The following is a 27,279-nucleotide window of genomic DNA, read 5'->3' as shown; positions in this document are numbered from 1 at the left end:
TGAAGATGGGGCTCCTGGGCACTCCAAACCCATTCTTCCCCCTCCAGCATCTATGAGGCTGTTCGATTTCACAGTTGCAAGTGTTGGCTTTCAACACTACCAGAGAACTGGGGAGAGGGTAATGGGAATAGGGTATATTTTAAATGCCACAAACCTTGGTAGTTCTCACAGTATTCAGCCGTTTTTCTTGAATAAACACTCCTTGGAGTGTTGCAGGCCTTTAGTTAGTTCAGAGTTCTGAAAAAGTTTTTTTTGACAATGTTTGCCAGTGTTCATGTTGCTTTTATAGAGGAGCAGACTTTCAGAGGTCCTTACTTCACCATTCTGCCTGTAAGGGTGTTTGAGTAGAGGTGTGTCACCACCAAAGCCAGGTGTATGGAAGTCTAGTTTACCAGTGTCTGATGTCCACATGCTGGCATGGAGATTGGTGAACTGTAGTGTGATGAGCTGATCCAAAATGGCCATTCAGTTAAGGAAAACTAAGAACGTTACCAGAAAAAAGATACAAGGCCAAAAGTTCAAAGATTTAAAAGTAAGTAACAGATTGAGCTGACATGGAGGATGACCTGATTGAGCATAGGAGACCTTTCCTGTGCCTGCTCTCTGCACCCCTTCCTCCCCCATTTCCCACTGTATGCATTCACGGCAGACTACACAGATAATAGTGTACAAGAAGCATCAGAATGGGGAAAAGATAACTAAGATGAAATTGCATTATAGAAATATAGTGATCTATTTTTAAAACACTTATGTGTTAGCTCACGTAATCTTATCACTTGAGAGGACATGAACATGAATCTCTGTTTTATAACGGAGAAAAATGAAACTTTCAGTAGATCAATTACTTCCCAGGCTTAGGGCTAGCAACAGGTAGAACTTCTCCTAGCTCTTTTGATTTGTCAAGTACTTTTTGCACTATTAGGTAATAACACTCTATTAGAGGAGTTTTAGTAGTAAGGAAGAGCCTATTTTGAGATACTGTCCGGAGGAAAAATCACCAGTGTATATCTGGTTGGTCATGTGAGATTAAAAAAGAGAAGATGCCCAAAAGTTAGAAAAGGTAATGCATTAAAAGTGTAATTTTAAAACATTGCAGCTAGCCAAAAAACAAGTGCCATTCTAATGTAGGGAAATAAAGATCAAGTTGCTATTAATTCGGTGAAAGAATCAGGGAAATAATTACTGAATATTTAATCTTAGCCAGAAATGTATATATTTTGCTAATTTTTCACCATGTGTCAGCAGCACTGTAAACAATAGCAATTACAATAGTTACTTGGAATTGGATATCTAAATTTGTTAAATATTACACAGTTGGGAGTATATTATATTCATTTGCTCCCGTTTGTTTATATTTTAATATCTTGAAAAATGTCATATATTATTTAGCGCTACATTCAATATTTTACCATCTATATTATTACTGTCCACCAGTCTACTAGAGAGTTACTTAAGTGTAATACTGTAAGTTTTGACTTAAGTGAAGACTCAAAATATTTTGGAGAAACTGGGTCGGCAGGGGGCAGCACAATCTTACAATGTATAAAATGTGGTCATTTGAATGACCATTCAGAAATAGGATATAAAGATAGTGTAGTTCATGGCTTTTCAAGCTTTTCAAGCATTCAGACCCTTTATTTCAAATGAAATATTATTTATAACTCAAATATGTAAGGCAGAGAAAAGTGATATTTTACTAACAAATCATAATATTTACTTGTAACATCTATTAATACTGAAAATGATAGGGTTGTTTTGATGAACAAAAAATTGAGAATAAAATTTTCTAGAGGGTACTATTACTATATTATTTTTATAGATGAGGAAATTGAGTCTCAAGGAACTTTTAAAACATGTCCAAGGTCACACAGATGACAAAAAGTTAGAGCTTATGCATAAACTCAACTGTCTTACTCCAAAGCACAGGCACCTACAGTTATGCAATTGCTGCTAATACGTTTTCATCTTGCTGCAGCTCTGAAACCCAGTGCAATGTATTTCTTTTGTTTTAATTATACATTTTAGAAAAAACTGATTCATATAGATAAGGAGTTACAAATGATAACTTTGACAGCTTGCTCTTTAAACTTCAAATATTCTCAATTAAACAGAAATGACAGGTAAATCTTTAGTCCAAGATACAAATAATAATACATTAAATTTATTTGCAATACAATGTGTTCCCTAATATATTAACAAGTGGTATAACTATTAAGGAAGTAGACATAGTTATTTCACCTTTTTTAGATAACTGAAGTATGGAGATGCTAAATACCTTACTAAAGTCACGGTCCTGTAACAGACCCCCGTAAATCTGACTGCAAAGTTTCCTTTCCTTACGAGTACACTATATTGCCTCTATTATATTACTCATTTATATACTCTTATTGTTTTTATTTTAATTTTTAAATAGTTAAAATTATATTTTTAAAATGAAATTCAATAGATTTCACTAACCACTGTTGGAAAACCAATAGTCTATGGATAATTATAATCCAAAACATGGAAGACACTTAGAAATCATTTGGGGCTGTTATATTAATAATTTAATTTATTTCTATTTAGTTTTCTAATAATAAAAACATTTATATTAAAAACAGATTCAAATCATCTCATTTAAAACAAATTCATTACAGGGAACATATAACATAATTGGATATGTCAACTTGCGTAGGAATAACTGATTCTAACACTCTATAAGCTGAGTGACCAATTTAAAAAGCTCACACTTCCCCCAGGTGTAAATGTGAGAGCATTTCTGGGATACAGAGTCTTTACTATTTAGCAACCCAATATGTGTCAGCAGTGACTCAGATATCTCAGAGAAAGAAGCTTTTTGAAATTTTCAGAAATGTGATAGACTAGTAAGAAATCAAGGAAGTCAGCTACATTAATTTTGAAGCACAATGTGTAGTTCTTAGTATGCGCTAAAGGTCTGTAGGTTAGAAAAATCTTACATGATTACTACAACTATAACGTGTCTAGATCAGTAAGATTGATTATAATAAAACATATTTTTAAGTCTATGTTTTGCTACAGGGTAAAAAATTGCAATTTTTTGCTCGGGATATAAAATGTGCACAAAGCAAGTATTATCTCAAGTAAAGACTTATCTATCACTAGCACAGCTAAGTAAGTTGTGATCCCTGCTCAAGCACTCAAGTCATGCAGCGTATTTGGCCTTATTTTTTGAAGATGTATATCTGAGCATGTTACTCCCCAGTTCAAAATGCCTCTCTTGCTTCCACTACTTGTAGAGTAGGTCCAACTTTTCTTACCACCGCATTTCATGTCTTTCATGATTCATTATTTTCATTCAGCAATATTTATTAAGTGCCTGCTGAATGATAGGCACTGTACTAACTTGAGGACATACAAAGATGAATAAAACAAAAGTTCTGCCCTGAAGGGACACACAGTCTAGTGGGAAAGACAGACAAAGCAACAGTTACAGGACAGAAAGTCTCTAATAGAAATATTCATATAGTGCTGGATGAGTAAAATTTGGCTTCAATCTTCCTTTCCATCTGCATTTTCCACCCCCTCCCCATATACACATGCCACTCCAGACCAGTTTACATTTACCAAACGTGATACCCACTTTTGGGGGCTTAGCTCATACTTTTCTTTGTGTGATGCCCTTCCCTATGCCTGCTGAAATACTATTAGGACCAACTTCAGGTATCTCCGGAATATTGTTTCTGTTACCAGAGTTAACCATATCCACATATTTTCTCCCATAAAATCTCTAAAGGCAGTTTATCATAGTCTGCGTTGAAATCAGTTCATCTATTCCCTAGTACAGTGCTTATGCTGAACAGACATTGAATATACTTTTCTACTGCTGAGTCTCTAAATAACAACTTTATTTCTAGTCTATTCTGTTTCCTTCAGTAAGATAAAAACAGTATGGCCCGGCATGGTGGCTCACATCTGTAATCCCAGCACTTTGGGAGGCTGAGGTGGGCAGGTCACCTGAGGTCAGGAGTTCAAGACCAGCCTGGCCAACATGGTGAAACCCCATCTCTACTAAAAATACAGAAATTAACCGGGCGTGTTGGCTCATGCCTGTAGTCCCAGCTACTTGGGAGGCTGAGGCACGAGAATCACTTGAACCCAGGAGGCAGAGGTTGCAGTGAGATCACGCCACTGCACTCCAGACTGGGCAACAGAGTGAGACTTGGTCTCAAAAAAAAAAAGAAAAAACAGTATATGGCCTATTTATTACTTTTTGCAACTGGCCTGAAGTCTGGTCACAAATAAAATGAATTAGGATTATAAGATGAATATGAATGTTTCTAAAAACTTAAACAAAATGGAAACAGTGTATTGGGTACTACAGTATAATGGATACTGTTGGTTTTCTGCCCCAGGTGTAAATATGAGAGCATTTCTGGGATACAGAGTCTTTACTATTTAGCAACTCAATATGTGTGAGCAGTGACTCGGATATCTCAGAGAAAGAAGGTTTTTGAAATTTTCAGAAATGTGATAGACTAGTAAGAAATCAAGGAAGTATGTATATACTACATATATACTATATGTAATATATATGGTCTATATGTGTATATATGACATACATATGTAGTATATGTATACTACATACATACTATGTGTATGTAATATACTACATATATACTACATACATACTATATGTATGTAATATACTACACATATACTACATACATACTATATGTATGTAATATACTACACATATACTACATACATACTATATGTATGTAATATATACTACATACATACTATATGTATGTAATATATACTACATACATACTATATGTATGTAATATATACTACATACATACTATATGTATGTAATATATACTACATACATACTATATGTATGTAATATATACTACATACATACTATATGTATGTAATATATACTACATACATACTATATGTATGTAATATATACTACATACATACTGTATGTAATATATACTACATACATATATCTACTACATGCATACTATATGTATGTATGTGCTACATGCATACTATGTGTATGTATGTGCTACATGCATACTATGTGTATATATGGTCTCAGGAGATCGAGACCATCTCCACTACTTCTTTCCTTAAAAGAAATCCTATTTTGTTCAGGAAGCCAAACTTAGGCTATACAATTCCCACAGAAAAAAATAATTTCCATTGAAGATGAACTCACATTTTAAAAAGTATGAGCAGAAGAATTGGTCCACGATGAATGACAGTAGACGCAAGAGAAAGATGTGTTGACAGCTCTAGAACTAATAGGGCTCTGTGAAAGAGATTATAAAATAAATATGCTTTAATAGAATAAAGAAATGAAGTAATAGAAACTACAAAAAAAAAAAGAATAAGACAATGTGGGAAAAGAGGTCGATTTAAATAAGGGCCATATTGAACTTCTAGAATGAAAAAGTCATTAAAAATACAGTCAATGAAAAATATGAAAAAGTTTTGGAGAGTGGAATAAGAATGTTAAGCATATTTTCCAATAAGGACTCCAGAATGTGAGACTAGAGAAAATGAAAGATAATATTTAAAATACATAGATCATCAGATTGAGAAATTAGAAGTTTTATACAGGATTATTAAAACTGAGTCCACACCCATAAAAATTACAGTGAAAGGATAAAATACCAGACAAAATGATAAAAGCAACCAGAGAAGATATAAGGGAACAACAATTTGACCAACAGCAGACTTCTCAACAGCTACAACAAAGGCCAGAAGGCAGTGCAGTAGTGTAACATACTACATGCTAGACATTGTTCTAAGTATTCAGTATACATTAATGAAAAACAGATATAAATTTTGGCTTGCATGAAACTTAATTCTAGGTAAAGAAGAGAGAGATAAACATAATACATACAATAAGTATAGGGTATGTGAGAAAGAGATAAGTACTGTGGGGTGGAGGGAAAAACAGGGTAAGCAGAATTAAGAGTGCTAGTGAGAAAGGAGGTGTAATATTAAATAAGGGTCAAGGTATAAGGCTCATTGGGAATGTGACATATGAGCAAAGACTTGAAAGAGGTGAGGGAGTTAACCATGTAAAAATCTGAGGAAAGAACACCGCGAGCGGATGGAGCAGCCCATCCTGAGCCCAGAGTGCGTGTGTTGTGTTCAAGGAGTAGCAAGGAAGTGCATTTAGCTAGAACTCCATGATTGAGGAGTAAAGTAGTAGGAGGTAAAGTAAAAGAGGCAGCCCTCTCACTCCAACCCACCAAAATCTATATTTTTCAATACTCAATACTCACACAAACAAAAAAAAAACTTCGTAAGTCAACTCAGTGCCAGAGAATAAAGCATAATTAAAATTGGAAACACTTAGGCACAAACACAAATGAAAATACCTAAATTTGTGGATTTCAGCCCCTATCAGTATTATAAGGAAATATCTAGGCCAGGCGCGGTGGCTCACGCCTGTAATCCCAGCACTTTGGGAGGCCGAGGTGGGCGGATCACGAGGTCAGGAGACCAAGACCATCCTGGCTAACATGGTGAAACCCCGTCTCTACTAAAAATACAAAAAAATTAGCCGGGCGTGGTGGCGGGCGCCTGTAGTCCCAGCTATGCAGGAGGCTGAGGCAGGAGAATGGTGTGAACCCGGGAGGCGGAGCTTGCGGTGAGTCGAGATCGCGCCACTGCACTCCAGCCTGGGCGACAGAGCGAAACTCCGTCTCAAAAAAAAAAAAAAAAGGACATAACCACCAATTCAGTGGAGGTCTCAAAATTATAAGAGAATGACTCTAGGAAAATAAATTTGAAAACAAAATGTACAATTTTCTTGAAACATACAAATGTCTAAAAAGTGATTTAAGAGTAGTAGAAAACATGAAAAGAGTGATTATCATTAAAGAAATTCAGCCAGTAGCCAGAGTCCCCTTAAAAGAAAGAAAGAGGAAAAAAAGATGGTCGACTTTCAGAAGCAAGTTTTACCCAACTTTAGTGAACAAGTAACTTCTATGTTACATAAGCTATTTCAGAGAATGAAAAGGAAAGGTACCTAACTTCTCTTTCGAGGCTTATATAATTTTGACACCAACTAGACAAGAATAACATGAGAAAATTATAAACCAATCTCATTTATAAACATATATGCAGAAACCCTAAATTAAGCATTTTAAAATAATTCAGCAAAAAATATACACATATGCCTATATTTATACATATATATTCTTCAAATAGGTATTATTTCAGGAGACCATGAGAAAAGAAACAAACTTTATAAACCAATCTCACTTATAAGCATATAGGCAGAAATGCTAATTAAATATGTTCATATTGAATACAGCAAAAAAGTGCATATGTATATATACATATATATACATAAATTTTGATTATAGCAGGAATTTTTTTTTTTTTTTGAGATGGAGTCTCGCTCTGTCACCCAGGCTGGAGTACAATGGCATGATGTCGGCTCACTGCAACCTCCACCTCGCAGGTTCAAGCAATTTTCATGCCTCTGCCTCCCGAGTAGCTGGGATTACAGGCACCTGCCACCACACCTGGCTAATTTTTGTATTTTTAGTAGAGGCAATGTTTCACCATGTTGGCCAAGCTAGTCTCAATCTCGTGGCCTCAAGTGATCTGCCTGCCTTGGCCTCCCAAAGTGCTGGGATTACAGGCATGAGCCACTGCACACGGCGGATCATAGCAGGGATTTTTATGACCATTTCCACATGATGCTATGGTCAAACGCTGATAAAATATTTTGTTATTATGGTTATTTATGTGAATGTTCTATGATTCATTTTTCTTCTATCTTAAATCCTAGATATGTTAATTTTTAGTGTTAATATGTAGTGCTTATGAAAGAAAAAGTGATCATTTTCTACTTTTATTGTAGCTCTTCCTTTCCTAACCTGAATTTCAGAGCTGTGCTCCATGAGTGTGGTAATATGATTCTGTTTCATTGAACCATCTTTTCATCTTCCTTGGCTCCTGCAAGGCTAATAACTGCACAGCAAGAGCCTGTGGAGGGTACTTACAATTGGAGCAACAGCAATATCACCTGCTCCCCAGTAATGTGGATAACAGTCCTCACTGAAGACCAAGGGGGAGAAAGCAGGGACAGACAACTCAGTTGAATGGGCTCTGTAGTTGACGTCTGTTTTTTCTGCCTAGCATTCATATCTTTCTTATGCACACAGTACCCAGATTTTGGTTGGGAGACTAACCTGCCCCTGTATTATGTTGAAGCGGACTTTATTGCAAAGCCCTAGAATTAAATCTCATGGGCTCTAAGCAGCAAGTTCCAGGATTTGGGTTTGAGCAAGTAGGATGCTGTCTTCCTCTTTCCCATGACACTCAGAGCTGCTGGCAACTAGGAGGGAAAAGTCTGCCAAAGAATGAAGCCAAATTTGGGAAACAAACCTGAGAAATGGATAAAGGAGAACTGGTTCCTAGTAACATGGGTTGAGGCCTGGATCAATGAGTGCCTGAAGCTGCCTGTGTACAAACTGTACAAAGCCACTGCTCACTCCAGTAGGCTGTCCCTTTGATACACTCGGTATTTTTACAAACCCTACTAAAACCCAGCCTGGCTCTCCTTTACGCTAGACTTACAGGTGTGGAGGATGGAAAGGAGGTGGGATTTGGAGCAATCATGCTCTTTCTTCCTCTCTCCTGAAATTGCCTCTGGTGATCTCCTCCTTACCTAGTTCCCTGGGGCTAGGAAAGGACCCTGAGGAGGGAGCCTTGCTGCTAGAGATGAAGCTCATCATTAGTGGCATCTCTAACTTTGCAGCAGGTGACTTCCCTTGTTTTAACTTCAGCACCCTCTGTGATCGCCCCATTTTCAGAAAAGTATAATGGAAGCATTTCACATATAAATAAAATTAAAAACTGAATGCTATCTTCCAGACACAGTGAGAATTAAGTTGCACAGACACTATTCAATAGATAATTCAATTATAGTAATCATCATTGTACAGTTCAGTGGTTTCACCTTAAAAAATATTGAACATAAGTAGTTACAAGTAAGCTGGAAGTAATTTAATATTAATAAAAAGCCCAGTATGTTTACTTAATAGGAATTATATTGTATTTTTAATCATATTGTTTTTTCTCTGTGTATTTACAAGCTTCCACCTGATTTTAACCTATTCACACCATTAAGTAAAAGTAATGGCTACCTTAACCACTAATTCTGGTTATGGTAAACATATAGAGTATATTCATTCCTCTAAAAATTACATATACTTTACTTTCACAGAATTACTTGTAATCCTTTACCCTAGGGCAGAAGACTCAGGGGGAAGGAGGGGAAGTATTAAAAAGAAGTAAAATATTATGCAAGATGGAAAGAAGTTTTACTTTGGGGAGCCTGTGGGACTGTTCCTTTAAGTAGACCTAGTTACGATTGGAATTTGTTTGACTTTGCATTAATCACCTGCAGCTACTGCTACCTAGGCAAGCCCCAGTTATAAATTAATGATGAGATCTGCAGAGGGAGTAGATGGAGATTCCTGAATATACACTGAATGGAGCAGCATGCCCTGAGGAGTAGTCTGAGGAAAGCTGCCATTTGGGCAGATAGCATCGATATTTAATTTGAGGTTGTTTGTTTTTGAGACAGATCTCGCTATGTTGCCCAGGCTGCGCTAGAACTCCTGGGGTCAAGTGGTTCTCTTCTGTCAGCCTCCCAAGTAGCTGAAATTGTAGGCGAATGCCCCCCCCTTTTTTTTTTTTAACTACAGTGGTTCTGTTTACATAGCTATTCTTTACTGCTTTTCTTGTACTGAGTGATCTCTTTGGACTGCCACAACTCTACCAACATTGAATGGACAGTTACACTAATGCCAGTGGAAGGGACATGAGATTAGCACTTTTTCTAGGGCATAAATTCATAATGAATGAACTCTTCTAGATAATAGTTTCTTGTGTTATGTAAACACCACTATATTTCAGCAGGGCTTACTAAAATAGAATGTGATCAACAAGGATCTTAATGCTCTTGCTTTTTGTTTGGACTTGAAGATAACGATTTTCACAGCAGTGAAGTGGGGAGTGTTTTCCTTAAGATTGAGAAAGACCTTTCCATCGCTTTCTTTGGGCATCGCTTTGTTTCTCAAAAGTGGCAGTATGACTTCTGCGTATAAACAACTATTAGGTTCACATCTTATCTGACAGTAGGTTAATGTGAAAAATACTATATTGTGAAAAATGTATCTCACAATATTCTAACAGATGCTGCTAGTATTATAGCCTAATGTAACAAATGCACCAAATGTGCTCAAGCATGTTTTTGACACTATTTTCATAAGTGATGATATATCCTAATTGAAACTTACTAAAATTGTTTTCTTCTCCAACTGTCATGAAAACATACCAAACTATGTGTTTTGTGTACCCATGACTTAAGAATATAAAATGTGTATTCCTTTTGGCTTCCACTCTGTAGTCTACAGTTAAAAATAGGAGATTTTACCCTTCTGTATATTAGTCCAACAAGTTTGTTCAGGCTCCAGGTATGTATTAATTCTCCTTCATTACTTCTACAGCCAGTAGTAGGTTTAAACTCCAGGATTCTTTAAAACATTTTAAAATTTTTAACTACATTGTTATAGAGAATACTGTTAGTGTCTTTTTTTTCTTTCCTTTTTAATTCATGGATTGGATCTCTTTGGGAATCTTCAAAGAAAGTTCTGTATATTTATTTTTATCGTTGTATATTCATTTGTGTATACTGTGTCTTTTCATCATGTAATTCTTTTCTTAAATCTTCTTTCTTGCAAAACCCAACACACATTAGAAAAGGGTAAAAAATGCAAGTGTGCAACCCATTTATCACAAAGCAAAACCCATGTAATTACCATCCAGGTCAAGGAATGAAAGAAACATTGTCTCAGTAACCCCAGAAACTCCCATCCTGCCCTTCCCAATCACTGTTCTTCTCTCCCACCTCCAGAGTTAGCTACAATTTTTACTTTATGTGAATTACTTTTTTGCTTTTCTTTATAATGTTACCACCTATTAATACATCGGGAACATAATGGTTTAGTTCTGCCTGGTTTGAGGTTTTGGTTTTTGGGTTGTTTGATTTTTTGTTTGTTTTTGTTACTTTACATAAATGGAATTATGCAGCTGGTATCCTTTTGGGCCCAACATGTTTTACTTAAAATCACATTTGTAAATGTTATAATTGGTTTTCATTGCTGTATAGTATGCCATTGTATGAACTCAGTACAAATTATCCATTCTATTGCTTGGATCCAATATGAATAATGCTGCTATGGACATTCTTTCATATGTCTCTTGATAAACACTGCACTTATTTCTGATGGGTATATATGTAGGAGTGGAACTGCCAGATCATAGGGTATGTGTATTTATAACATTTAAAACATTGGTATCACTCCACATTTCTACAAGAGAGCTGTGATAGTTCCCAGTGCTTTGTCCTCACCACACTTGGTATTCTTTTAGCTCATCTGTTTGTTGTGTAGCGTTACCTCGTAGTTTTCATTTCCATTCCCCTGATTACTAATGAAGTCAAACAATTCAAAGAAACCTGCTGATATTTTTATTGGAATTGAATTTAATCTATTGATTAATTTGGAAAGAATGTTACAAAATTGAGCTAATACAGTAACAGTTTATATAGTACTTTTTGGTTTCTCTCAGTAATGTTCATAGTTTTCTGTGTAGAGGCCTTGCATATCATTTGTTACATTTATTCCTACATATTTTATATTTAAATGCTGTAATAAATGATATTTTAATAAATTTTATTTTCTATTTGCTTCTGATATATAGTAATGTATGGATTTCTAAATTTTACCTCTGTGTGCAACTGCAGTTCATCTGTAGATTTGTTCCTGTGTACATAATTATGTAATCTGCACATAAGGGCTTTTTAAAAAAATCTAGTCCCCTTCCAAATCATTATACTTTTTATTTCATTTTATTGTCTTTAGTAAGGCTAGGATCTTCACTAGCTGGTATCTCCACTACAGTGTTGACTAAAAGTAGTAATAGTTGGCAATTTCAAAGGGGAAACATTAACATTTTTTGCTATTAAGTATGATGTTGCATGTTGCTAGATTTGGTTTGCTGATGTATATTTAGGATTTTTTCATCTAGATTCATGAATGAGAAAATCTTGTAATTTTTCTTTTTTATAATGCCCTTATTAGATTTTGGTTTTAATATTTTGCTAAATTCTTAAAGGAAGTTGAGGAGTGGTTTCTCTTTCTCTAATATCTGAAAGAGTTTGTGTAAAACTAGCATTATTAATTAGAATTCACTAGTGAAGCCATCTAGGCCAAAGTTTCTTATTTTTGTTTTGTATGTGTATTTTGGAAAGGCTTTTAATTACAAATTCAGTTTCTTTAGTAAGACTGTTTCTGAACAGTCTTCCAGCGTCTCTTCTGGTTGGTAATAACTTTCTAGAAAGATGTCTATTTCAGAGGTCTCCAACCCCCGGGCCACAGACCAGTACCAGTCCATGGCCTGTTAGAAATGGGCGCCGCACAGCAGGAGGTGAGCAGCAGTGGGCTAGCGAACATTACAGCCTGAGCTCGGCCTCCTGTCAGATCAGTGGCAGCATTAGATTATCCTCTACACCCTGTCCATGGAAAAATTGTCTTCCAGGAAACTGGTCGCTGGTGCCAAAAAGGTTGGAGATCACTGGTATATTTCATTCAAATTTCAAATTTACTAGAAGAAACAACTTTCTTCTAGTATCCTATCCTATTATTTTTTCATGGTCTGTAGAATATGTAGTGATGTCTCCTTTTTCATTCCTGATCATTGTTATTTGTCCCTTTTTTCTTAATTGGACTCTCCAGAAATTTATTCCTTTTATTAGTCTTTCAAATCACTTATTTTTATTATCATTTAGTTACCTATGGGTTACTAAAAGTATACCTTTAATTTCCAAAAAATATAGATATTTTATTCTCCTCTAGAACAGAGTTTGGTTTTCTAATCAATCAAAAAACATTATGAATAATTTTCATCATTTGAAATTATTATTTGCTTTAATTTAAAAATTCTGTATACTTGGGAAAATTATATTTTGTAGTTATTAGGTATAATATTCTGCATATGACCATTAGGTCAATTTTGCTTATTGTGATATTCAAATCTTCTACATCGTTATGGTGCTTATTTGTCCACCCATTTGGTCAGTTACTGAATTTAGTCAGTTACTGAATTTGGTCATTTAATGAGGGAAGTGTGCTTATGTACCCAGTGATTATGGATGTCTGTGTTTCTCTTTCTAGTTCTGGCCATTTTTGCTTTCTGTATTTTGAGTCCATGTTATTAAATGCATCCAAATTTGGGATTATTTTACTTTTTAGTAATTTCAGTGTTTTATCATCATTTTGTATACTTCTTCATCTCTAGTGGTGATTATTGCCTTAAAGCCAACCCTGACTGATACTAATGTAACTACATCAATTTGTTTGATTATTTTTTACATGATTAATTTTTCCCATGTTTTTCAACTTTTCTATATCTCTGTGTTTTAGATGTTGGCTTATAAATAGCAGGTAGTTTTGTTTTATTTATTTAAAGGCACAGTTAGGACATTTGATGTATTGAGTCTAAATCTTTGTCAGTCTTTTAAGGTTGATAATCTTTAAACAATAATTTCTCATATTCAAAAAACAGTTTATTAGCATCTATAAGTTTAAGCAACATTTCTCTGATTTCTTTATAAATATGCAGGGATTTATGGAATCTTCTCATTTCCTATTACTTCTTTGGCTTTTACATAATGAAAAGAAATCCAGGGGCTAAAATATGCTAAGGACAATAATTCTAATCTGGTGTTTGGTTTGCAACTCATCTTTATTGTGATTTACCTACCTAATCCAAATAAACATGGCATAACAATATATCTCTTAATATATCTCTCTTGCAAAATACTATAAAAATTTTATTATTGATTACAGGGCTGTGACTCCCAAATGAGCGTGTCAGAAATGTCGTGTAGTGAAAGTACATCCTCATGTCAGTCTCTTGAACATGGCTCAGTTCCAGAAATTCTTATTGGCCTGCTTTATAATGCCACAACTGGAAGACTATCAGCAGAAGTGATAAAAGGCAGCCACTTCAAAAATTTGGCAGCAAACAGACCACCCAGTGAGTGAAAAATAATTTTTTTAATTCTAATGTTTTCTGCACTTTTGGGACTGTCAGTATTAGGGAGTTCAATCCTATCATTTAGTCTTAACCAATCAAAATGAAATGGTGTAATCATCAGCTAATCTGTTTCATGTTTTCTATTTCCAGTCATTTGGGAAGTAGAAAAATTTGAAATTCAAAGTATTCATAGTAAGGTGACAACTTTTAATTTTTCATAGTATCTGCAAAATAAATTATCTCTATCATAGCCATTATCTTTTAATGCCAGAAAAGGTTACAGGGCCTTTAAAAGTGAGTAATGTTCACAAATATGAACAGGAATGTATATAGCTATTGTTGTTAACTGAAGAGTAATGTGTTTTCTATCTGCATGCAGTACTATGAACTATTTTATTTACTTCTATATTTTCCTTCTTCCTTAACGATTTAAGAAGAAACTATTACTTCACTTTTTTTTTCTCCTTTAAAATTATAACCTAGTACTGCCAGCAGAGACTTTTCTTAGATAGAATGGGCTTTGCTCTTACCAGGACAAACAGAATAAGGAACAGTTTGCTGTTTACCCTGGATGCTAAGAAGGGAAAGCTAGATAGCATACCTCTGCCCTGACTATATGCGTGTTATGCCTGTTACTCTTCTCTCTCTGGATCTCTCTCCCAGTTCAACAGGGCCAGGGTAGGTTATGGGAGGATATTGAAATTGTCACCCAATATACCTCTAAAATGTTGGTACCTAAAAGAAGTAAACTGGGAAAGTGGCAGCTTCTTTTTTTTTTTTTTTTGGAGACAGTTTTGTTCTTATCGCCTAGGCTGGAGTGCAATAGCATGATCTCGGCTCACTGCAACCTCTGCCTCCAGGTTCAAGTGATTCTCCTGCCTCAGCCTCCTGAGTAGCTGGGACTACAGGCACCCACCACCACACCTAGCTATTATTTTGTATCTTTAGTAGAGGCAGGGTTTCACCATGTTGATCAAGCTGGTCCCAAGCTCCTGACCTCAGGTGATCCATCCACTTCGGCCTCCCAAAATGCTGGGATTACAGGCGTGAGCCACTGCGCCTGGCCCAGCTTCTTTATACTTACCTAAAATTAAAGCTGTTAATGCCGTAAACTAAAAATTTGAAACGAAATCTGAAATAATAATGCCACTTTAAATTTTCTTAAAGAATTCTCACAGACTTACTTAATGCCATGTTTTATTCCAAGAAGCAAGTAATTATTATAGGAGGGGGTCCAGGCACAGTACCTCACGCCTGTAATTCCAGCACTTTAGGAGGCTGAGGCTGGAGGATCACTTGAGCCCAGGATTTCAAGACCAGCCTGGGCAACAAAGTGAGACCCTGACTCTACAAAAAATTAAAAAATTAGTCAGGCATGGTGGCTTGAGCCTGTAGTGCCAGCTACTCAGGAGGGTGAGGTGGAAGGATCGCTTGAGCCAGGGAGATCAAGGCTGCAGGGAGCCAAGATTGCACCACCGCACTCCAGCCTGGGTGACAGAGCAAGACCCTGTCATAAAAAAAAAAAAAAAATTGGCCAGGTGCGGTTGCTCACGAGGGCCTGTAATCCCAGCACTTTAGGAGGCCGAGGCGGGTGGATCATGAGGTCAGGAGATCGAGACCATCTTGGCCAACATGGTGAAACCCCATCTCTACTAAAATACAAAAAATTAGCTGGGCATGGTGGCGCGTGCCTGTAATCCCAGCTACTTGGGAGGCTGAGGCAAGAGAATCACTTGAACCCAGGTGGCGGAGGTTGCAGTGAGCTGAGATTGTGCCACTGCACTCCAGCCTGGTGACAGAGCAAGACTCCATCTAAAAAAATAAAAATAAAAATAAATAATAATATTTATTAATTAAAATTAAAAAATAAAGGAGGGGTAACTTTTTTATCCTTGAATTTAACTCTTTCTAGTTGTCGTAAAAATTATTTATTCAATGGAAGTAAAAAGTTACTATAATATATTGGGTTTGCCCCAAATAATATTGGAAAGCTTGCTTCTTACATGTATCACAGAAGGTGTCTATCCCTGACTTAAAAGTCTGAAGGCTTAAATTCATATTTCTACCCTTGGACAGTTGACCTCACTCCCCTAAGTCTGTTTCTTTATAGGTAAAATTAAGGTCATGTCTCTCACAGGGTAAGTGTGAGACTCAAATCAGATAAAGGTGCATAAAAGAAGGATGGAATTATTATTGTTCCCTTTCTCATTTCAGAAGGAGAAATTGGGAGAAAAGAAGCAATTTCTAGAATAAACAGATTTGGTAGTGTGACTTGATCATCTTCATTAGTATAGACTTAGAATGCAAACTCAAAAGGCCTGGGGGATAACTGAAATGAGTAAAACTCATAGGTGAAAGATGGGGAGATGTTGAGGCCTGTGACAAACATAAGAGTGCACACCCTGCCAGAAGACTTTCAGATTCACAGATTGTTAGCACTGTGCTGGATAAATAGAACATTGTTTAGGGTCACATTGAGCCCCCAGTTATCAGTTTGCCACTCGTGCTTTAGCTAATAATTTACTACATTTTTTGACAAATATTTAGCTGGAGATGCTAAAAAATAGAATGAAATGATATGTTTGCCTTTCTATCCTTACTGTAGTCGCTCTGATAGAAACAGAGCAACAAGGATCACAACTAAAAGGGAGGTCTGGCCAAGCGCAGGGTTGGATAATAAACAGATGACAAAAGATTAACATCCGCAACACAGAGTCAATGTTTCAGGTTACAGAATAGGTATAGCAATTGCCATTATTTTACCATTAGATCTTCAGTACAAGGATAATTCATGGTGTTAGGTGGGAGGTAACTAGAAAGTAAGTATAAGTCAATTTAATTTTATGAAAGTGAAATATTTATAAAGTAAAAGGTAAAACAGTTTTATCAGTTTGTCCTAAATAGTATATATTATATAAGATTATAGCCCCTCATATATACCTAGGTTCTAAGCTTTGAACTATGGTATAGACTGAATAATCCCCATTTTTCCAAAGAAAGAGCAATATTCAAGAGCAAAAAGTTCAATAGTCCTATTTTGTTTTGCATAATTAATTTATGTATATTGGGAATAATAAAAGTATTTGAAATATTAAATTGATACATTTTAAATTTAGCAATAATAGTAAGCATAATAATAATTCTGATGATCTTTATAATTACTTATTCAGTCTTTTATAGTCTGATGATATGCATGATTCTATGTTCAATGTGCTTTAGACCAAGAGGATATCATTAAAAAGATGTCCCCCTTTAAAAAAATGTAATTTTTGTTTAAGATTACACAATAACCTTAAAAATTCTCATCCCATTAAATTTACCCAACATCCTTTTTGTTCAATCCTCTATCTGAATTAAAATGCTAAAGTTTTGTGTTCTTCCACTCCAGTGAACAGTGTTTCCTCTTTAATTCTAACCTTTGACCCTCTTTCACCCAACGATTGACATCTGGTCATTATTTCTTTTACTGCTTTCCACCCCCTGTTGTCAGATGGACTGTTCTGTTGTCTAAAACACTTGATAGGTGGACAGGTTTATATAATCCGAGGTGAGTTCCTGTAGAGGCTAATTGGATGTTGTCTTTTCATGCAAAACCAAAATACCCTAAAACTTGCCAGCAGTGAAGCTGTCCACCATGTTGGTTTCCAAAACAATGCACATTTATTATCTGTGGTACTTTAAATAAAACTAACTTAGAATTTATCTCTGATTATGGATGATGGTATTCAGAGCATATATGAAATAAGCAAAACTTTTTAAAATAAAAATTTTTATTTTTTCATTCATTTGTACTTTGATTCATATAACAGAAATAGATATTTCCTGATAAATATTGCAATTTTCTTTAAAATTAATTGAAATTTTGATATGAAGTACACATGATGGATCAACATGCTGAAGATCATTTGCATGAGTCTAAAAAACTTGAAAACAGTCTTATAAAGAAAGGATTTGTCTCCCAAATAATCAGGCAGTGAACTGTTATGTTTCACTTTGTACACTAAACATCACATCATTTTTTTTATAATTCATAAAAATAGTTCAGATATCATTCTTAAAATTTTACATTAAATTTGTGCCAAAAAACAATCCTATAGTATTTTAACTATCCTGAAAGCACATTAAATGTACTCTTGCATGAAACCAGGAGAAAGTTTTACTTGGTTTGCTAAACTTTGAACCTTTAATGCATTTGGCTTCATTTTTGCCCTTAAATGTTTTTAAAGTATATTTAAAAACCACATCCATGCAGAGATTTTTTTTGACATTTCATCCTAAGCTATTTTGATGTCATCTTTGCATTCTTGTCTTCCTCTTTTCTCTTCACCATTTGCCTTCATTTCTATTTGTTTGTTTATTCTTATTCTCTGAAAACAGTGGAATGCTTTACAGTGTTGTGGCTAATTGAGCTTGCTAAGTGTTTATTAATGCTATGATGTCCTGCTTAGTGAAGCTAAATGGGAATGGGAACGGGCAGGGGAGGGTAGTGGGAGGTCAAGGATGGGGTGGGAGGGTGGAGGAAGGATTATGAGGTATACCTTTAAATTCTAACTATTACATAGAAATAGTAAGGTTAAGATATTATTACTACCAAAATATTTTTGGCCTATTTAGCATTCTCTGTATTTGTCACATATTATAAGCATCTACATCAAAATGGAATTAGTCGAATGTCCATTAAACATGGTATACACCATATCCTTATAAAGTATAAATACTTAACTTTCTTAGCCTATAAGAAAATTGTTTTGAGTTTGTTTCAAATGATATTTGTGATATGTTATCTTTTTCTTCTTTAGATACATATGTTAAGTTAACTTTACTGAATTCCATGGGTCAAGAGATGTCCAAATGCAAGACATCCATCCGCAGAGGGCAGCCAAATCCAGTATATAAGGAAACTTTTGTTTTTCAAGTGGCCCTATTTCAGCTTTCTGATGTGACACTCATACTGTCTGTGTATAACAAACGCAGCATGAAAAGAAAAGAGATGATAGGCTGGATTTCTTTAGGTCTCAACAGCTCTGGAGAAGAAGAACTCAATCACTGGACTGAAATGAAAGAGTCAAAAGGACAGCAAGTATGTAGATGGCATGCGTTGCTAGAGTCATGATGAATAGAATAAGCAAGCACTTACCATCAAAGGCAGCATATTTCCAATTCCAACATTACTGTTTCTACCAAGTCACCATTAGAAGAGCTGTTCTTTGAAGAATCATATTCAACCTTCTACCAAAATGCTTTAAGTTCTATGGAAAGAACATCTCATACTGACATAAATGAAGAAAATACGTGTATCTAGTAGAGCTTGTTTAGGAAACTGAGAAACATACATTATCATTGCTAAACTAACAGTCCTCCAGAAATTTAATAAGATGTTTTTGATTTGAAGTTAATTTTAATTTAGCAAAAGAGCCAGTCATTTTATGAAAAATCAAAATTATAAGTGATTTTAAAAACCAGAATTTTAGTTGCAATACAATTTTAATATCACCCTACATATTATTTATAAAACATAGTTTGACTGGCCAGTCCCTGGTGTTTGTAATGTTCTTTAATATGAAAAAGTAGTTCTCCAACTCTATCATAAGTCATATCTAACGGTGAAGGGTTTCAGTCACATTGAAAATTGTTTTATTTCAGGCATGTTCCCTTTGTGCACTTAGTTTCATTGTGCCTCAGTTCCTCTCAAAAGCACTAAATCTAAGTGCAAACAAGTATTCATTTTCATACAGGAATTTTTTTAATATGTTATTTTTTTAAAAGTTCATTTTTCATTTGCCTCCGCTTTTGCCTGATCCAAAGAGACCAAGTCACTGTACTGGTCCCTTGCAAGTCTTCTAGACAGGTTGTACTGTAGAACTACGTAACTTTCTGTTGAAAGCACTTCCTGTATTCTTGTATTCCAATGTAGGAAGCTAATAGAGCAGGACTTTACTTTCCAATTTCTTTCAGTGATTGACTCTTCAAAATTACAGTAGTGTGAAAATACATTTTTTACAAACTGAAAATACAGTAGATAAGCTGTTGAAAATGGAAAACAATTCAATTTTAATTTTCTGCTCTGAGTATTTAGTAACCAACACTGCGTAAAGCAGGTAGCATTCAAAATAAGAAACTGTTCTCTCTCTAAATCTTCACTCTTACTTCAATTTATATTTGTGATATGAAGACTATCCAGTTCTCAGTTTGAATTGGAACATCATGTTAAAAACAGTTATGAGATTCCTTATGAAGTTTCTAGTAACTTGTGACTAGACTTTATGAAATTTACAGATAAAGTTCTTCAACGTGATGTCATCTTGTGCCTTTCATGTAAGTTAAATTTGCTCATACAGCTTGAACGTTGTATTTGCAAAATTAAGCCTTCGATTTTTATAAATGTAAAGATTCCTCAGAACAGTGTCGCAAGATCTTTATTTCCTCTGAAGTATGTAAAAGTTGTATAATGTGCTAACTTTTTAATGGCAAGGCACTTTCATTTGTTTTTATATTTAGGAACTCTAATCAGGAATATTATAAGCTGTTTTCTTTTTAATTTTGCTTCTTACCTAATATATCATTTTATGCATATACTTTATCAGAGTATGTTTTATATATATTAAAAATAATTTCTTTTTTCTCCTTCTCATTTCTAGTTAAAATAGACAAAAACATACTATTTACCAGTTACTAAAAAGCAGTATATCATTGCTTCTAGTCCCAATTAAGTACTATATATTATTGTAAACTAGAACTTGTTATTACCATAATAACAAAACAATGCGTAGATATTACTTCAGCTTGGCTGTACTGAAAGGCCTTAAAAGAAACCCAAAAAGACCGTGAACTTCTGTATTTTTTTAGTTTAAAAAATGGCAGCTCTATGCATTCATACACATGAATTATAAGAAAAAATACAAATGCTATATTGGATGACATGAGGTTTGAGAATGTGTGTTACAGGGCTGCATTAAAGGGAAAAATCCATCTTTTATTGTTATATCAATGAGCTTTTTCCAGGATTTTTCAAATAAACAAGTAAGAGTTAGAACCTGAATCAAATGGCAAAATATCTCATTTAAGTGTTTTCAGCAACAGTATGAAAAAAGACTTGAAGAGGGGATGTAGATTTTACTGAGAAATTGGACTTAGGCATTTGAAGCTATAATGATCTTTTTAGACTTTGAAACAACTGACTGCATTGCTAACAACTGTTATCTTCCTAATAAAAAGAGTTATCAGTCTTATCTGTAACTGTAACAGAGCTTAGTGAAACACATTAGTAAGACCAGCTTGGTGCTTTCACTCTTAGTGAGAAAAAGACCTAACTAATTGTTATTTGTTAAATCTACCTTTTTTCAGACTATTCCCAGAATTGTGTGTGTGAGATTTGATACATCCCTAGGGATTTATCTGGCATAAGTATCAAATCCTTCATGGCTTAAAAATTAATAAACAGTTTTTTAATATTTCTGGAAAGACCCTACCTCCACCCCAGCTGCCAAGTCCTCAAAGATTATAAATTATCTATATGAGTGTATGTATCTGTATACACACATGCACCATTACACATACAACATAAATATGTATATGTATATTCATTTGTAAAGGCAAAGGTGCCCTGGCTTTTTCAGATAACTGAATAGAAAAACATTTCATACATTTAGGATTATTTTTCTCCTCTATGTATTTACTAGATATTATATTTGGTTTGGGTTGCTTTCTGCTGCTGTTCTCCTTCACACACAGCGAAATATACATTTGTTTCTGTAGATTGACACAACTTATAGTAATTACTCCCAAAAAGTTGTCTGTTCTTTTAGAAAAGGATTAAATAAGGCTCAGGGGACCCACTTCACTCTACTGAATCTAATGTACGAGACAGTACTACTGCTTTTTTGTGTGCTTGAATTTGCATGAAAGCTTAATAGCAAAATCTTCTATCTCAGTAATTATAGCAAATAGGGACCCACTGGTAGGGAGCAGGTGTTGGCTCAGAAACCTGAAAAAGACAACCCACTTTCATATAGTTCTATTAAAATCCCCTAAGTTTTCTAATAAAATGATATAGTCCAAATATGGCAATCGACTGGCATTTATGGGAGCCTCTAAACCTGGAATTATGGGGTTTATTTTTCTCCCAAATGAGCTGCAAAAGATAATTATTGCTGCCCAGTAAACAAAATGTATGTCAAATCAGTAAAGAATTTGTTTAGCATAGTATTGCCTTATCTTTCAGAAGCTTTCTTCTATATTCTTGTGTCTTCAGTACAATCCACTTTTGTTTGAAATCCATTTGCATATTATCTTACTGTGCATTTAGTGAATTCTCAATAATGTTGTATTTGCTGACAAGAATAATAAATTGGACCACAATTTAAAAAAAAGAAAACCCAATGAGAAAATAACTACCTGATTAATATACACATGTTTAAATGTAGGGCCTGGTAAAGCAGTTTTATCCAACCTAGTGAAGATGCCCAGGGCTGTTTGTTAAATCATTTGCTTGATACCATCATCATTTTCATTTCACTTATCAAGTGAATCAGAAGCATAATCAATAACTGCAAAGTAAGATAGTACCAATAGGAGAAAGAGGTAAAAGAATTGAGAGTGTTTGTCAATATGAAGATGTGTGGGGATACTGAATGATATCATAGTCTTTCCAGTGAAAGAAAAAATAGGCTATGGGAAGATGTAAATTTTTGATGGAGTAAGAACAGTGGTCACCACCAAATATTTTTCAAGATCCCTCTCCAGCTATGAATAGAAAGGACACAAATTCATTTGCGTAAAATTGCCATTTGCCTACATAGACTAGACAATTCACAGATTTTTCACAAAGACAGTTATTATATATATAGTTATTTGAGTTATCACTATATTATTTCACATTGATAGTTTTTATTTCTAATTTTGTTTCCATTCACTGTCCCCAGTTCATCTGTGGCCTACATTGAAGGTAGCTGTCAGTATTATTATTGCCAACCATATTTAATATTGAATACAAGTTTAAGCATGCTGCAAAGCATTTTCTAACGTTAATTTTAAAACATTGTCTCTGCCCTCCAAAGTGATGGTTAGCAGCTATAATTTACTAAGATCTAGCACAATAATTTATTACTTGCTTGATTCTCAAAACAATACTGTGAGGTAAGTAATGTTATCAACATTTTATTGATAAAGAAACTGCAGCATGAAGAGGTTAAGCAGACTTTCCCAAGGTCATTCAGTAAGTAAGTAGTAGAACTGGGATTGGAACCCAGGTGTAAATTACTCTAAAACCCATGCTATGCATGTTGCATTTGCCTCCCTGTTTGAAAAAAAAAAACTACTTAGGACATTATATTTATCAATAATCCCACTCACCTTGATTGAATGGCAGAACTAAGGGGGAGAAAACAGCTGGGGAAAGAGAAAAGACTAGAAAAGAAGATCATAAATTTTTTTTCTTCTCGGGACACAAATGGTGGTACTTTTGTGTCATTTTGTAGTTGACTTTGATTTGCAAAGATTTGGAATTGATTTATTCTACCAGTTTAGCCTATACTTATATTCCAAAAGCATATTAATCAGTTCTGCTCCTTGACCACTTTTGGGAATCCAAGGTGTTTTAACTGTTACATGACCCCCTTACTACTCTATGAAGGGCATAACCTGTGTCTAGCCCATATCTCACTCATATCAGTGGTGAGACAAAAGATTTGTCTTCCTCTGTCCTCTCATTGCAATTTATTTATGTTTTATTCTCAATTTTATTAAGATTTGTCAGGAATTACAGCTAGTTTTTTATTACATATGTCTCTCTTCCCCCTAGGTAAGTAGTCAATGCCTTGTTAGTATCTTTCTGTGCCCCTTTGCTTATAGTAGGCAGACAGTAAATATTGAATTGAACTAAATTCCCTGTGGAAGAAGCCAGTCACACTATTACATGAGTCTTAGTTTTTATGAATCTTGTGTTATGCATGGATTTATTTATTCCTTCAGTTAATATATATTTAAGAGTACTAGATATGTGCCATGTGTTGTTGTTCCAAGTGCTACAGATGCAGAGATAATAAATTGGTCGAAGTCTTTGCCCTCATGGGGCCTACATTCTAAGGTAGGAAGATGGCCACAGAATGGGATAATTTCAGTCTAGTATAATGAAGCATTAAGATAGGGGCATGCATAGAGTACCGTGGGATTTAGTAGAAGAGTGCAACATGGAATTCAAAAAAATCTTCCTGGAAAAGATAATCCCTGAGTTGGGTCTTAAAGAACAAATACACGTTAGACTCCCATCAAACTTGAGGACACACGTTCTTTCCAAGAACAAAATGTAAAATAATGGTTTCTAAACTGTAGTATCCTTAAGAATTATTTTGAAAATTTAACTTGGGCCAGGTGTGGTGGCTTACGCCTGTAATCCCAACACTTTGGGAGGCTGAGGTAGGTGGATTACTTGAGCTCAGGAGTTTAAGACCAGCCTGGGCAACATAGCAAAACCCCATCTCTACCAAAAATTTAAAAATTAGCTGAGCGTGGTGGTGCATGCCTGTGGTCCCAGCTACTCAGGAGGCTTAGGTGGGAGAATCGCTGGAGCCTGGCAAGTCAAGGCTTCAGTGAGCCAAGATAGCGCCACTGCACTTCAGCCTGGGTGACAGAGCAAGACCTTGTAGAAAGGAAGGAAGAAAGGAGGGAGAGAGAGAGGAAGGGAGGAGGAGAAGGGAAGGAAGGAGGAGACGGGAAAGAATGAAGGAGAAGGGAAAGAAGGGAGGAAAATTTAACTTGTATTCCAAAACTCCACCTCCAGAGATTCTACTTCATTTGGCCTGGGAGGGAGCCCAATAATCTACATTTTATTAAGCTCTCCAGGAAATTCTGTCTGAGATCTATTGATATAGAACATTAAGTGTATTACATAGTATTATTCATGAAATGTTTCAGTGCCTGTAGATCACACCTTTAAGTGTGATAGTGATAGTAATAGAGAGATTAAGACTAGGATTAATGTTATTCATCTTTTTCTTGTGCTTCCTTAAAAAGGAAGATATTTAATGAAAAAAATTAATATTTAATCATGAGTTTCTGTACATTCACATTCAACATACATTTTTCAAAGTGTTTCTTGGTATAATAAATATGTTGATTTTATGGCTTCCAAAAATTCCTTTCTATCACTGTTCAAATATTTCCTTCTAAGTTATCTTTACAATGATGGATATAAAGTGAAGAATGGGGAGGTATTTATCAAGTAATTTCTTTATCAGTATCCTAAATGAAATAAGACTGACCTTTGAGCAAATGTACAGTAGCAGCCATAGGTGCTGGCATTTTTGCATTCTTGCATACAGTAAGATTTCTTGCTTCCCTTTATCATCATCTAAATGGCTTCATTGTCATCACACTCATCAGTTGAAAGGCAGTACTGGATTCTTCTCTAAAAGCAGTGATTCTGTGACTGCTGCTCTAAACTCTAGTTCCTTGATTGTTTTGTTCTTAGGATCCTTTGTTTCAAATAGCAAGTTAATACAGCAGCCTCAGGACCTTCTCTTTCTCTCAGAATAAATGCTGTGGATAAGGTACATCTGAGTTTCCATTTCCCCTCATTTCACATATAGCCATATTTTCTTCTCTGATGTAATATTTTGTATTAACACATTTTACATTTTGAAGTTTTCTTTTCCCCCACAAAGATATGTGGTATCCCACTTAAAAATGAGCTTATTTGAATATGTGAAATAATGTTGTCATTGAATTAGGCTGTTTTGTGACTGCTGATGCATCACTGTGTTTGATTTGGTGATAGCTTGAGGTCTGGTTAATATAATCTTAAGGTAATCAGCTTGATAGACTGGAATTACTAGTTTATTATCAAAAAAGGAGTGTAAAAATATTGCTCTTTTCTCTCCCTGTTTAGACTAGTATGTGCCTTTTAAAAAATACTCCCTTTCTTCTTCCCTGCCTTTTTTCCCCACTCTTATTCATATACACTCAAACTAGATACCAGAGTTAGTTCATCAAAGCTGAATAATACCTATCAAAAAGTGATACCCTGACTTTTTTCTTTTAATCACCTGTACTGGACCATAGGGAGGACCACATAGGCTTTCTTGGGGACTACAGAAAGAGCAAAGCGTAATACTCTTTAATCATAGCATGTTTGTTGTTGCTGTTTCAGTGGTGGTGGTGGTGGTGGTTGTGTACTTACCTTGAATAGTGTGAAGTATCCTAAAATTATGTTGTGTGGGCTGGGAGCAGGAAGGAAACTGATTATTTGTCTAACAAAGGTTTGGCATAATTTTATTGTAAAATTTCAACTGTTTATGACATGAAAATTTCTAATTATAAGAACAAAGTCACTGTGGTGGCAATAGTTGTACAAGATGTTTGACATTATTTCTATGTCAGTTTGATAGTCTGTGTTATAAATTGTCTTATTAGGACCCTTCTTCACCCTCTTCTTTATTATTCTGATTATCAGTAAATCCAGTTTGTGCTGTTAGACATTTGAGTTTGTCTTTTAAATATTCAAGACTATTTTAAAAAGAAAAACCATAACATCTTTCTGTTTATTACATTAACATGTGATCTCTCACCTGACGATGTGTTTAAAATGAATTGATAGATAAAATATTATACTCCGTTATATACTGAAAAAAATTTTCAAACTTTGTTTATATATTCAGATATTGCTAGCAGTTCATATTAAATATGACTATTTTGTTTAATGAGAAAATAGGAATTTTTCCCTTATCTCTGAGACTTACTGCTTCTCTTTGCCATTCACATCTGGTTGAAGGTGGATGGTTTTGAACCTCGTAACATCACTTCACTTGTCAGTTTCTGAGCGTGCCAACCTCCTTCTGATGGTTTAATTTTCAGTAACAATCAAACCATTTATTCCTCAGGAGTTGGTCCTCGTAGTGATTCCTGTCCTTAACCCCCATTAGTGTTGATGGAAGTAATCCATAAGCACCAATAGGAGAAAAGGCCCATAAAGGATCAGTATCCCAGAACCCTGAAATAGGACGGCCGCTTCAGTACCCAAATGTCATTGCAATTCTAATGGAGTAGAAGCCGGCTTCTTGGAAGTGAAGATTTGAGGAGATCATTATGTCATATTCTCTCCTTTTGGTCTCCTCCCTTCTCCCTCTAGCTTGCACATTCTTTTTATTTTAAATTTTACAGGAAGCCTTCTTTTAAAAA

At 35.0% G+C, this 27,279-nt stretch overlaps 1 protein-coding gene across 4 annotated transcripts in view; it reads left to right on the top strand.

The window, feature by feature from the left end:
• The window catches only part of SYT14 (synaptotagmin 14), a 231,059-nt gene extending 203,987 nt beyond the window's left edge, over positions 1 to 27,072 (top strand). For 2 of the 4 annotated variants that reach the window (XM_004028341.5, XM_055378859.2), the window contains 3 exons: positions 13,917 to 14,106; positions 17,597 to 17,653; positions 18,906 to 27,072. In XM_004028341.5, the coding sequence (XP_004028390.3) occupies positions 13,917 to 14,106; positions 17,597 to 17,653; positions 18,906 to 19,219 (561 nt within the window). In that variant the 3' untranslated portion in view covers positions 19,220 to 27,072. The remainder of the gene's footprint in view (positions 1 to 13,916; positions 14,107 to 17,596; positions 17,654 to 18,905) is intronic. The other 2 variants (XM_004028339.5, XM_019030212.4) reach the window with 1 other exon arrangement.
• Positions 27,073 to 27,279: the final 207 nt, after the last annotated feature.

This window comes from Gorilla gorilla, chromosome 1, assembly GCF_029281585.2.
Source record: "Gorilla gorilla gorilla isolate KB3781 chromosome 1, NHGRI_mGorGor1-v2.1_pri, whole genome shotgun sequence".
Taxonomy (NCBI): Eukaryota; Metazoa; Chordata; class Mammalia; order Primates; family Hominidae; genus Gorilla; species Gorilla gorilla.
Note: the sequence above shows the minus strand (reverse complement) of the source record. Positions and strands in the feature narration are given on the sequence as shown.